Source organism: Myxocyprinus asiaticus, chromosome 13 (genome assembly GCF_019703515.2).
Source record: "Myxocyprinus asiaticus isolate MX2 ecotype Aquarium Trade chromosome 13, UBuf_Myxa_2, whole genome shotgun sequence".
In the NCBI taxonomy this organism is placed as follows: domain Eukaryota; kingdom Metazoa; phylum Chordata; class Actinopteri; order Cypriniformes; family Catostomidae; genus Myxocyprinus; species Myxocyprinus asiaticus.
The window spans coordinates 18,539,581-18,552,236 of record NC_059356.1 but is presented as its reverse complement, the minus strand read 5'-3'; the positions used below and the strand labels follow the sequence as shown (position 1 = coordinate 18,552,236).

The 12,656-nt window shown below is 35.9% G+C and overlaps 1 protein-coding gene across 1 annotated transcript; it reads right to left on the bottom strand.

The window, feature by feature from the left end:
* Positions 1–3,743: 3,743 nt before the first annotated feature.
* On the bottom strand, positions 3,744–10,141 carry LOC127450619 (phospholipase A2-like). Its single transcript, XM_051714856.1, has 4 exons — positions 9,869–10,141; positions 8,608–8,776; positions 6,271–6,377; positions 3,744–5,811 (listed from the first exon to the last, which is right to left on the bottom strand). The coding sequence occupies exons 1-4, from the start codon at positions 9,903–9,905 to the stop codon at positions 5,663–5,665; spliced, it is 462 nt and encodes a 153-aa protein (XP_051570816.1). The 5' UTR covers positions 9,906–10,141; the 3' UTR covers positions 3,744–5,662.
* Between the last annotated feature and the right edge of the window lie 2,515 nt (positions 10,142–12,656).

The window sequence follows — 12,656 nt, the reverse complement described above, 5'->3', positions numbered from 1 at the left end:
TGAGTAAATTATCAGCAAATTTTCATTTTTGGGTGAACTATTCCTTTAACTGGTTTTGCTTCAGGACCCAGATTTTACATTAGTGTCCCAAAACACCAGACATACCAAAATCATATCATAAAGTAAACAGAAATGTCATTTGTCAAACATATAAATGTATTTATAAAATGTTTTTTTGAGGATGAGGCCATTTCATGCAACCTGAATGAATTTGCGGCAAAAAAAAAAAAAAAAAAGTTTGACTGGACACACTGCCAACGACAAAAGTGTTTTCACCTCCTTTTTAAAACTTGATCAGCCTATTTATTTAGTTATCCTAACTATGCATAATAATGTGCTTAATTGCATTTTATTATTTGCATTTACATTGTTTTTCCTCTGCTGTACACAGCCTGCAGAACAGACTTGCAACACAATTTTTGGTTCAGTTGAGAACCACTGGTCTATACCAAAGTCCTCTACATATTTTTAGATTACACAAGGGTGGAACCTACAGCTCTTTGTCCATTTCCAGTAACCAGATGGACTTCATGGTAATAGATAAAGAAAAAACCCCAATGCGAGGAATTTAAAAACTCATACAAGTAAGGGCATTGTCTACCGATGGTCACATACAATTTCAAGATGCTCTCTGAGGAAGTAAACAATCAGACATGAAATTAAGAACCCCCTTCATTACCCCCTTCCATGTGACTGCAGAGGCATATGACTTCCATAACTTCATCGCTCATTAACCACTCATGGTAGGACACAATTGAGCGAGTGTTTGTGGAACTTGCCCCAGATATTCAGGTCCCAGTCGCCAGCTCTGGCTGTTGGGCTGGCAGATCTTCTCCTGTTTCAGACAGCTTCTTCACCCTGCCCGACAACAGACTGTGAGGAACTTCACATGAGAGTCACATGTAAGGAGTGAACTATGGCATACAAAGGCCATTTATGTCTATTTAAATCCCCAAACAAGCACAGCACAAAGCAAAAGACTGATTAGCATGATTTACCATGCCAGTGTTATTAAATTACCTCATCTACATATGAACCTACAATTAAGTACTTTTATGGCTGTGTCGACTGTGCAATAGCTGTGTCATAAAGAAGCACTGTGTATTCTTTGTTTATTAATGGTTGCATACAGCCAGAAAAATATGTGACTGTGGTGACATTTTTGCCCAATGACATTATGTTGTTCATTAAACAAACTGCGGCATGTCCGTGGTAAAATGTCTACTGTGCGGCACTAAAAGTAAGTTACATTTTCTTCCAGAAAGATGAGGTTTTTAAGGATAATGGTCTTTCGAGTTTTAAATGACCAAAACCTACCTTCCCTAAACCTTAAAGGGATAGTTAACCACAAAATGAAAATTCTCTCATCATTTACTCACCCTCATGATATCCCAGATGTGTATGACTTTCTTTCTTCAGCTGAACACAAACATTTTTAGAAAAATATCTCAGCTCTCTAGATCCATACAGTGCAAGTGAATGGTGATTAGACCTTTGTAGCTTCAAAAATCACATAAAGGAAACATAAAAGTAATCCATAAGACTCCAGTGGCATGTGTGTATGCTTAATCTGTGTGTGAATAGACACTAACCAACAATTCTGTAAATAACGTTGCAGACAAAAACGGAGTGTGTTATGACAAAATAAGCATGCTTTATCTTAAAATTGAAGCTTATAATTTTATAAAAGCACTTAAATGTATTCTTATTATTATACAGATATTATTTGAGCTGTAAAGTTGTTTAAGTTCTCACTATTACAGTCATTTTAGGGTTTTGTGACATTACGTCTTCATAACTTTATACAGAAAAGGTTAGAAAGTGATTTTATCACACTAAAATCATGTTTACACACACTCTTAAAGATTTTCCCATCAAAAAACAGTAAAGAACTGGCAGCAGGGTTGCCAACATGTTACTGTAAAATTAACGGTGTCTTGCTGTTGCTGAAATTAACAGCTAGTTACTGTTTTTACAGCTACAGTATACAACTGTAATTCAGCAGCATATAGCTGTCAAATTACATACTATCTACTGTTGCTGAAATTAACAGCTATGTTCCCAGCATGCACTGCGGCATGAAGAAATTACTTCGATTTTTTAATATGTGCTAGTTTATTTTGACATTGTTTTTGTTGTAGTCTAAGTTACTTGGATTTTAATGTTCAGCTCTTACTTATTTACATAAAAGTATGTTTGTTAATTGTCACCACTGTTGCATTTTGTATGCCGAGAGTTGATATCTGTGTGTCTTGATAACAACTCGAGTTATGCTGTAAGTTCATCAAAAACATCAAACACTCAATTTGCTGATATAATTTCACTGAAATATCCTTTATTGCTTTTGCTTTTATGTGTAATGCATCACTATTGCCATATATAGTGCCATTTGCAAGGTAGGATCAGACATTCAGGCTGACCTTAGGTTTTGTCTTCCAAGTAGCACAATGCAACAACTTGCGTTTTACTTAAACATAAATTGACTGGCTGGAAGAACGTAATATAATAATAAAGAAGGTCCAAGGTGCCAACTCAAGAGATCACTAATCACCATAATGGGGACTTCAATCAAAACACAACTATTGATACAAAACAACAACACTAATTAAACTAAGACTTCTATTAAGTCTGAACAAATAATTTTGTATGTGTTTTTTGTTTTATTTTAAATTTTTATTTTAATTTTTAAAATTTTTGTAGCTCCAATGCATTTGCCAAAGCATACATACTTATTCAAGCGCAAAGGCTTATGGGTATTTCACCATTATAGCCCACAATGCAGTGCTATACTGTTATTTTACTGTGTACAGATTGTTGTTGTTTTTTTTGTTTTTTGTTTTCATAAAAAATACTGTTCAGTCCTGGCAAAATTGTACATTTAATATGTACATTGCTTCTAAGGTTGATTTGTTTTATTTGACTTCTCATTAGACAGACAAGTGAAGGCTGATGTGAGATGATAAAGAACAGAGGAGTTGGTCAGAAACATCATGAATACTAACCATGTGCCACAAACTAAAATATATGTTGGGTTTAAAATATATGTTTCAAAATGTCACTATAGCTTTCACCAAGATGATATCATGATTTTAAATGTTCATTTTCCCCTAACGCCTTGCACAGAACAGCTATTTACCGTAAAACTAGTCACTTCACAGTGAGCCTGCTCTTGATCTCCCAGAATGCAACATTTTTAACAGCAAACTACTGTATTTAAGAATCACAGTAGATTGCTGTAGGAATTTGGCTGTACATTTACAGCAATTTTTTACAGTGCACATATTGTTTATGTCTTGTGGCTAAACTTTTGAAAAAGTGAGTATTTTAACGTTCAAAAACTGAACACATTCATTTCCATTGTAAGTGCCTCACTGTAACTCAGATTTTTGCTTTTTAAAAGAAAAGGAGGGACGAGTCAAAATACATTTTTGTGGTAATCAATAATATACCACAAATGCTGTCAATTGATCTTAACTTGTATTGAACGTGGAATGTCTTTTAAGGCAGGTGGAATATAAATGTGTGTGTGTGTGTGTGTGTCTTTTTGTGAAATACACTATTTGAAACTGGGGCTAGTTGTCACAATTTTACTCAAGTGAATATTTCTCATAGTAGGTTCATTTCTGAATTTCTGTATAGGCACATACTTTAAAGTCTTGTTTCAAAAAAGCGTTTGAACATTTCCACCATTATTGGCAAAAATAAATAAATAAATAAATAGTTAATTGAACACATGATGACCTTTTGTGACAACTTGCCCCAATGGAATATTGGAGGGGGGGGGGGGGGGGGTCTTTAAATCTACGCCTGGTATTACCGTGAACAGCACAATTTTAAAGTAAAACAATTATGAAGCACATAACGATTCATGGAACATAAAAAATAAAAAATAAATGGAAAAGGTAAGGTACAAAACTATCAAACCATTTTGATTTATCTTGTTTTAGAAACAACACTGCATAAGATATTTAGGTTTTTCAGAGAATGTATTTTTAACGTGTGTATTTTGTCTTACTGTACTGGCAGAGTTTTTATAGTCAAAACAAGTGAAAAAATCTACCAGTGCTGAAGAGGTAATCCAAAGTATTTAGAATACGTTACTGACCTTGAGTAATCTAATGGAATACATTACAAATTACATTTTACAGCATGTATTCTGTAATCTGTAGTGGAATACATTTCAAAAGTAACCCTCCCAACCTTGACTGTAACTTACTCCATATAGTTACTTACTTTCATGAAAAATATCTCTGACATAAGAGCACATTTGAACATTTTAGTTCAAATCTGCCTGCATAATAATAGTGGAATAACTTGCCTTAATGTAAGTGTGTTTTGTTTATGTTTGCTTGTTTACTCAAGAGCTCTAATAAAAATATGATGATGGTGAAAATGCACTTTGTAGGATAGAATTCACTAAATGTAATCTAATTTAGAGGGTTTTGATCTAGGTGTTTGTAACCAACATACAAACCTCTGCTAGAGAAAATGCACATTTGTGCAATTGGACTTTTGACTCCAAAGCTTATCGTTACTGAGATATAGCCCTTGTCACAACTTCCCCGTGTGACAACTAGCCCCCATCGCAAGCACTTGTAGGGCTAAACACAATGGAGGCAATGTATTATAGCAACTTTACAAGCTGTTTTAAGTATACATGCTTCTCATTGCCATATGTTGATGCCTACCTGATGCAAGAGACTCTTGCTTATTGAGGACTGTTAGGACAATTCACCAACACCTTCACATGCAGGCACAGGATGGGTCTGTCTGTGAAACAGATGTGCTCACATATCTAATACACATAACCATTTGGTCACAGAACCTAATTTTGCTAGTATACATGATTGTAATTTCTATGTTTGGTCTCAAATTCAGCTTATGAACAGATAATGAAATCAATAATGTCAGAGCATCCTAAAGGACAGTTTTAGATCTCTTGCTCAGACATGACACAGATATGTTACTATGCATCTACTCCCATTGGATAACCATTGGATGTCCCTTAATTGCCTCTCTGCTTTCTCTTAATTGTCTTTGTATTTACAACTCACTGTGATTTTCTTTGATGTTTTAACAATGCTCAGGAAGGTAATTAGAAGGAATTTAGCAGCTGATCGATGAGACGTCAAACAGTGCGTCAACTGTTACAGATACACTGCATTTTACAATACAGTATGTACAGTATACAGTAACTTACCCCATATAGTTACAAAGTGTCAACGTGTTAAATCTTTCTTCCTAGGCAATAACAATGGAAATGTTCAATAGCTTTTTATGTAGTCTTGACTTTAAGGTATGTGCATATAGAAATGGACTTGACCTAACTTGAAAAGTATCCACTGGGGTAAAAAAGTGTGACAACTAGCCCTGGTCTCCCCAAATGACCAAAGTGATGAAGTGGCATTCAGAAAACACTCTGGAAGCTTGTGCTTAATACAACAACTGAAATTAAGCCATATCAAAAGGATGAGGCCTATAATATGAACAAATATTGATTAATTTGTACATATTTTAGCAACAGGTCAACTATGCAAATACAAAATACATATAATTAGGAAATGGAAATCATTGTAACAATATAAAGATCAATAATCAACATATACTGTAATTTTCATCAGACATACAAGTTCTGAGATTTTTCAAATATACCATACTGAAATTAGTAAATATTGCAGGTTGGATGTACACATCCACAGAGGAAATCTGGCCACAGAGCGTATTTTCTGTTGAATGGGGCTTTTCTTAGGCATCTGGCTGCTTCCCTGTCACATCGGCAGAGGATTTTCGCACATCTGTCATTAAGGGAGTCTGCGTGGAAGACATCACAAATTGTAAATGGTTGGCAGTGTAAAATTAGCAGTTTGCATAGTGAAAGAAACCATATTTTCCATGTATTAAAACAATATTTTTTACGGCTTCCTCTTAAACAATATACTGCAAATCTCATGAGTGTTGCCAATAGCATGTTATGGTGTTTATTGCGGGAACGAGGCCTTAAAATATCTTGTGGTTTGGTTAGAACATTGCTGCTTTTTAGCCTTAACTTTGCTATCTGTTATACACCCTGTATTCCTGCTATTTCCTGAAACTGAGGGAAAAAAACAATCAAAATGTTCATAGTCACAGATTGTTTTTTCCCCCACTCAGTTTCTGCTCCTAAATTTGTTTGAATTTGTGTATCATATTTAGAGCCACAGTTGTTATAATGCAAAAATTGAGCCTAAAAGAGTATAAAACTGCTGGTTAAATATTTTAACAACAGCATACCACAGTCAGCCTCCTCATCATCACATGTCCACTGGTACTGCTCTGTCTTTGTTTGACAGCCTTTAAATTCTGCATCCCCATAACAGCAGTCATGCTTGTGACAGCACCTGGATTAAAGTAGGACAAATAGTGACTCCCAATCATGGGGTACATATACTCAAAAGATTTCGATTTAGCTTTTTTTGTTGTTGTTGTTGTTGTTGTTGTTTTTTATTTTCTCCCCTTTTTCTCCCCAATTTGGAATGCCCAATTTCCAATGCACTCTAGGTCCTCATGGTGGTGTAGTGACTCACCTCAATCTGGGTGGCAGAGGACGAATCTCAGTTGCCTCCGCATCTGAGACTGTCAATCCACACATCTTATCACGTGGCTTGTTGAGCGCGTTACCGCAGAGACATAGTGCATGTGGAGGCTTCACTCTACTCTCAAGGCATCCATGCACAACTCACCACACGCCCCACAGTTAACCACATTATATCGACCATGAGGAGGTTAACCCAACGTGACCCTACCCACCCTAGCAACCAGGCCAATTTGGTTGCTTAGGAGACCTGACTGGAGTCACTCAGCACGCCCTGGATTCAAACTCGTGACTCCAGGGGTGGTAGTCAGCATCTTTACTCACTGAGCTACCCAGGCCCCCATGATTTTGCTTTGTTAAACCTACAGTATGAAAATTATGACTTTAAAATAAAAATATTAGGGCTAAAAGCTAAAAGTTTTTTTTTTCTTAACACATTCAGTTAGGTGCAATCAGTAACATTTTGTTTGTGTCATCTTGGACTTACAGTGACACTAGTGGTGTGGATGCAGCATCATTCAAAATCAATAGTTTTCTGTTGGAGATGCCATTGTAGAATTCACTATTTCCAATCAGCCATGATTAATTTAATCCAAGAGTGAAAATGTCCAATATCAAGACGGTTACTGAGATTAAGCACGTAATATTCAGCTGGTCATGTGATTCTAAAATGGCAGCCCCCATGAAGGTGCCCCTGCCCCATGTAGAATAAAACAACTTTTTATGGTTACTGATATGATTAGAGTCCTCACCTCAAGTGAGTGGTCATGATTTTATACATATGTTTCAAAATTATGATTAATTTCTTTAGGAGTCCAACTTTTTTAATAGGGACAAAATTACTGAGTGCACCTTTAAGAAAACAAACTAATATGAGTGTTTTGTCCATTTGTGTAGATGATAGCAGAACATAAGTTAATATAATGTATACAAAGACACCGGTCAAAGCTTGATTTATTGCAGCCTTTCTCTTAACTCATCTCACTGACTTCTACACAACAAAACAATGCTCTTTCATATTTTCATTGTGTCAATAAAACTAAAATCAATCTGAATTATAAAATAACAAATTCTATATTTCCTAAATTGCTTCAGTTTAAAAGGAAGCTACACTTGGTGTGTTTGTTTTTCAACCACAGTATTGATTGTTTTTAGTTTAAAAGTAATTCATTCTAATAATGGCCATTTTAATAATAATCGTGATTGATAAAATATGAGTAAATAGAAAGGGACCAGTGTTGGGTGTAATTTGGTTAAAAAGTAACTGGTTACTGTAATCTACTTTTTAGTCATAAAAGTAGTTTAACACATTACATTTTAAATTCTAGTAGTCAGATTACAGTACTGACTTTCAATCTAGTTAATTACTTAAAAATAAAAAAAGTTTATTTGTACATTACTTGGGTTACACGTTTCTAAAATAGTTTTATGTATTTATTAGATTTAAAACATAAATTATTATTATTATGATTAGAATTTTATTGAAGTAATTAGCAATTTGAAGTGTATTACTTTTTTGAGTAACTTTCAACACATTTCTAGTTTAGTGTCGATGAAGGGTACTTTAGCCATACTGATGGGGACCCAAAGACAGAAAAGGTTGGGAAAATCTGGAATAGATGACCTGGAAATCATCTTTAATGAAACATCACAAAAGATCTTTCCCAGTAGTGTATGATTATGGTAAGATTACTTTGAGCAATTCCTCAGTTGTATCATTTGTTGTAATTCGAGCATATTTGTTTATTGTTCTTTATCTCACTCTGCCTACGTCCATAGATCTCTCTCACTGAGACCAGCAAGATGTGTCTCTGCATCCTTAATTGAGGTTAAGAAATGGTTTAAGGGAAATTTTTATTTTGCATGTGGGAGGGTTGGGTGTATGCCTTTTCCAGATGTCTGAGGGAACGGCACAGAAAATGACATAGTCTGACCAAGATGGAGTAGATTTAAATGGGTAAATGCAATCACATCAACAAGTTCTCTTTGTTGCTACAAATATACATAATCACACAGAGACCCTGGTGGTGCCTTACCAGTCTGCTCTGTCCCTGGGCCACCCTTGACCCCCAAGGCCACAGTAACATCCGTACATCAAATATGCTAAAGCTGATCTTCCAGTGCTGCACTTAATAACTCCAGCAAGTTCAAGCAAACCCCTTTTACTCCGTATAGACCTCTGTGGCTGCAGGGATGCCATACTTACTTGAAAGAGTAAAACACTGAATTTAGCCCAATGCAGGTATTCACAATAACATAAGATTATAACAGCCCCAAATTCCATTTACATTTATTAATTTAGCAGATGCTTTTATCCCAAACAACTTACAAATGAGGAATGTTACACCACTTTTAACATATCATACTGCATTCTTATAACACACAATGCCACATTCTAACATAAAATGCTTTTTATTTATGGTAATTTTATGTAAATGAACTGTCTGTTGACTTAAGTCTTGACAAAGTGAAATATATGAACTTGTCCAACATGTTCTCAAGGAAAGAATATGGCAGTTTTCCACCAATGCAGTGTCAGATTCCACTGATGAAGTGTAAGATTCCAGATTGATTGAGTGACTTTCATTATGGGTCTAAACCAACAGTGAATGGCTCTTAGAAAGTTTATTTGTGACATGGTCAACCCAAAATTCTGATGGTTTAAATGACACAAAGATTTTTTTATTAAGCTGTGTAGCCATAAAGCACTACGTTGATTTTACAAAATAAGGGAAACAAGAAAAAGCATGAAGCTTTAACTAGGTCTTACTGTACCTTTAAGAGGTTTCAAGAATTTAGTTAAAAAATGAAATGAACTCTTTAAAGACTCCTTGGATAAACAAATATGTTACATACTGTATAAATACAGTTTATTCCAATTCTGGACATTTTGGAGGAGTTCCCTACTGGTTAAATGCAATTTTACCCCACACACTACAGTGTGAAATATTAAAGCCAACAAATCAAAACAACTACACTCAAAAAAATATTGTAGCCTCTTTTAAGATTTAAGCATTTCAATTTCATAACAAAATTCCATCAAATGAATTGTGTAATTTTTAACCAAATTAAATTAATAAAACTAAGTATGTAGGTATTTTATTTAGGTTAGTATTTGATTACTTAATTCAATTTGAGTAAATCTTCAAGTAATTTTGTTGCTGTTGTATAAATTAGGCTAAATGTGCCCATAGCCCACCACAGATGCCTAATCTTTATTATTGAATCTGCTAAATAAATAAATGTAAGAAACAAGAATGAAAGTGAATTGTTAAAATGAGAAGTGGGCTGACTCACCTGTGAAAAGCAGGAATGTCGGATACAGCGCAGTCATTGTGCTCAAAGCCGGTTATAGTCGAGTCTCTACTTACTCTCGGATAGACACTTTCTCAGTGCTGGGCTTTTTTTAGATAGCTTGACTCATGAGTAATCTCAGGGCATCACTCCTTATTCGAGCCTACTGTAATCCTTGAGCTATCTAACTCCTAGGGGTTGCTTTTTCCTCTGGGTAAGAATGAAGGGAAGTTTAAAGTGAGGGAATGTTGGATACTGTATCCCCAGTGATGACTAGTTGGGTGTTCAGGTCAGGACCGCCCTAAGAGAAGGTGGTTGAATTCTCCACACAAACAGCTTGAGCTGTGCAAAGCTGCCAGCTGGGAAGTCTTAAACATGCCACCTTGCACTGAGCTGTTTACTCAGTCTGTCTGTAAAAGGAGTAGCCTATTCATTAATTAATTCAAAGACGTTTGCTTAGGGCGTTTCAGTGGTTATATCTGGAACAATTTGTTAAAATCTACACTGTAACATACTGTATGTAGTGCTTTGCATATTGTATACTTTATTATTTGTTTTCTTTATTATTGCACATTTCCTTACATTAAAGGGTTAGTTCACCCACAAATTAAAAATTCTCTCATCATTTACTCACCCTCGTGCCATCCCAGATGGGTATGACGTTCTTTCTTCTGCAGAATATAAATGAAGTTTTAGAAGAATATTTCAGCTCTATTAGTCCATTCAGTGCAAGTGAATAGTGACCAGAAATTTGAAGCTCCAACAAACACATAAAGACAGCATAAAAGTAATCCATACGACTCCAGTGGTTTAATCCATGTCTTCTGAAGTGATATGATAGGTGTGGGTGAGAGAAACAGATCAATATTTAAGTCCTTTTTTACTATAAATCTCCACTTTCAAACAGCCCTCCTAAGCACCAGCCGAGTTTGAAATAGCATACTAACATATTAACATGGGTAGTATGCAATTCCAAATTCAGCCACCAAAGTATTTTTAGCAAGTCAGTTCAATAGGTGGCCATCTTTGGAATGATCTCATGCAGCTACGCGGCATACAAGTGCAGCTCCTATCTACTTGAATGAGAAAAAAACGAAATCTCCAAAATAGTTGGTCAAGATTATGATCAAAGAACATATTTTAAATAAGCAGTAAAATCGGACAACACAGTTGTGGTTCTTTTTTCATGGTATGTGAAAATTGTATTTTCCCATCTTATATAGCCAATCCACACGTGTGTTCTCAGTTGACTGACTGAGGTGATTGGTGATTGACTCTTTCGGGACTTCCTTTTCTACATCCGTTGGACGTTCCAATTTCTCATATTCATTTTAATACAAGTGGCCCATCTCTGCTAAATCCAAATGTAGCTACCTTGTTGCCTCGCTGACCTATCAGTCAGTGACTTAGCTGACAGCGTTTGCGTATGAAGGTACCTCCGGAAACTGATTTTGGACAGGTTTCCAAGGCAGCGCTATGTCACATCGTTGCTAGAATACCAGCATTCATTCAGTCCAACGAACTGCAACGGACTATTAATCTAGAACAAATTCAAGAGAGTTTTGGCGATTACTAAGCATATATTTAATAACTACAATATTACTTTCTCACTAGAAATGGAATCAAAAGTTCGAAAAAGTGAAGAAAAAAAAACAATTGATATTTATACACAAACTGGACTTGATTCATGCATTGTATGGACCAACAGCTGATATATTTTTCAAAAAACCTTTGTGTTCAGCAGAAGCAAGACAGTCATACACATCTGGGATGGCACGAGAGTGAGTAAATGATGAGAGAATTTTCATTTTGGGGTGAACTATCCCCACTATCAACAGCTGCTAACAGTGGAGCCATTTTTAATTGTTGGCGGGAATGAGGGGGAGCCTGTGAGGGATAGACTTACAGTCAATGGGCTGGAGCTACTGTTGTTTACTCTGATCGTTCAGCTGACGAAACTAACCAACAAACACATACATACATACATACATACCTACATACATACATACATAAATGAATAAACCACGCAGGAAACAGAAACCCACCTGGCTGTTGTCAAGAGTGTCCATCAGTGGGCGCTCTAACCATCTTCAACTACTAAAAAAAAAAAAAAAAAAAAAAAAAAAAAGGGAACAAGACGTCATAGATCACGTTGCCCCAAAAAAGAGAGTAGTGTCTATAAGGGATCCCTCTTTCGTCAATCTCGTGAGATTCTACAATTCTACAGATTATACACGCGTTTGATGTCGCACAGCAACGATGAGCGCTAGTAAAAGATTATTTTAAACTGTCTGTTTTGATAAATAGTCATCAAGCTCTAAAATAAATATTTCACATAATAAATTTGATAACTTCATCTCTATGTGTGCTATTGTCGGTCATGAGATATTGTAAGTCAGTGCAGAAGTACATCAATCAGCTCTGATAAAAAGGAGTCTGACTGGGTGGTATAGTGGTAATTGATTCGCCAATTGCATAAGAGGTTAAAGGTTATAATCCATCCGTATGCAACGTTATATTTTTAATGAACAAAGATTTTGGCTGACTCCAGCCACCCGAGCCATGGGCTGCTCTCACTGCTACCATCAGGTAGGCGGTATCGCAGCATCAGGACCCACACCAGCCGACTCCATGACAGCTTCTTCCCCCAAGCAATCAGACTTCTGAACTCTTGATCTCTCACGATCAAATACATCAGCACTGCACTTTATTACTCTTACTCTTATATCTCACACCGGACTGTCATAAATTATTTTCTCTTAACAACACACTGGCAACTGACTATCAGCCT

Coding starts and splice junctions, on each gene's coding strand:
- LOC127450619 (XM_051714856.1), bottom strand. CDS start 9,905: ATGACTGCGCTGTATCCGACATTCCTGCTTTTCACAG. Junction 6,378..8,607: donor CCCAGGGACAGAGCAGACTG/GTAAGGCACCAC, acceptor ACTTTAATCCAG/GTGCTGTCACAAGCATGACT. Junction 5,812..6,270: donor TGATGAGGAGGCTGACTGTG/GTATGCTGTTGT, acceptor TCTTCCACGCAG/ACTCCCTTAATGACAGATGT.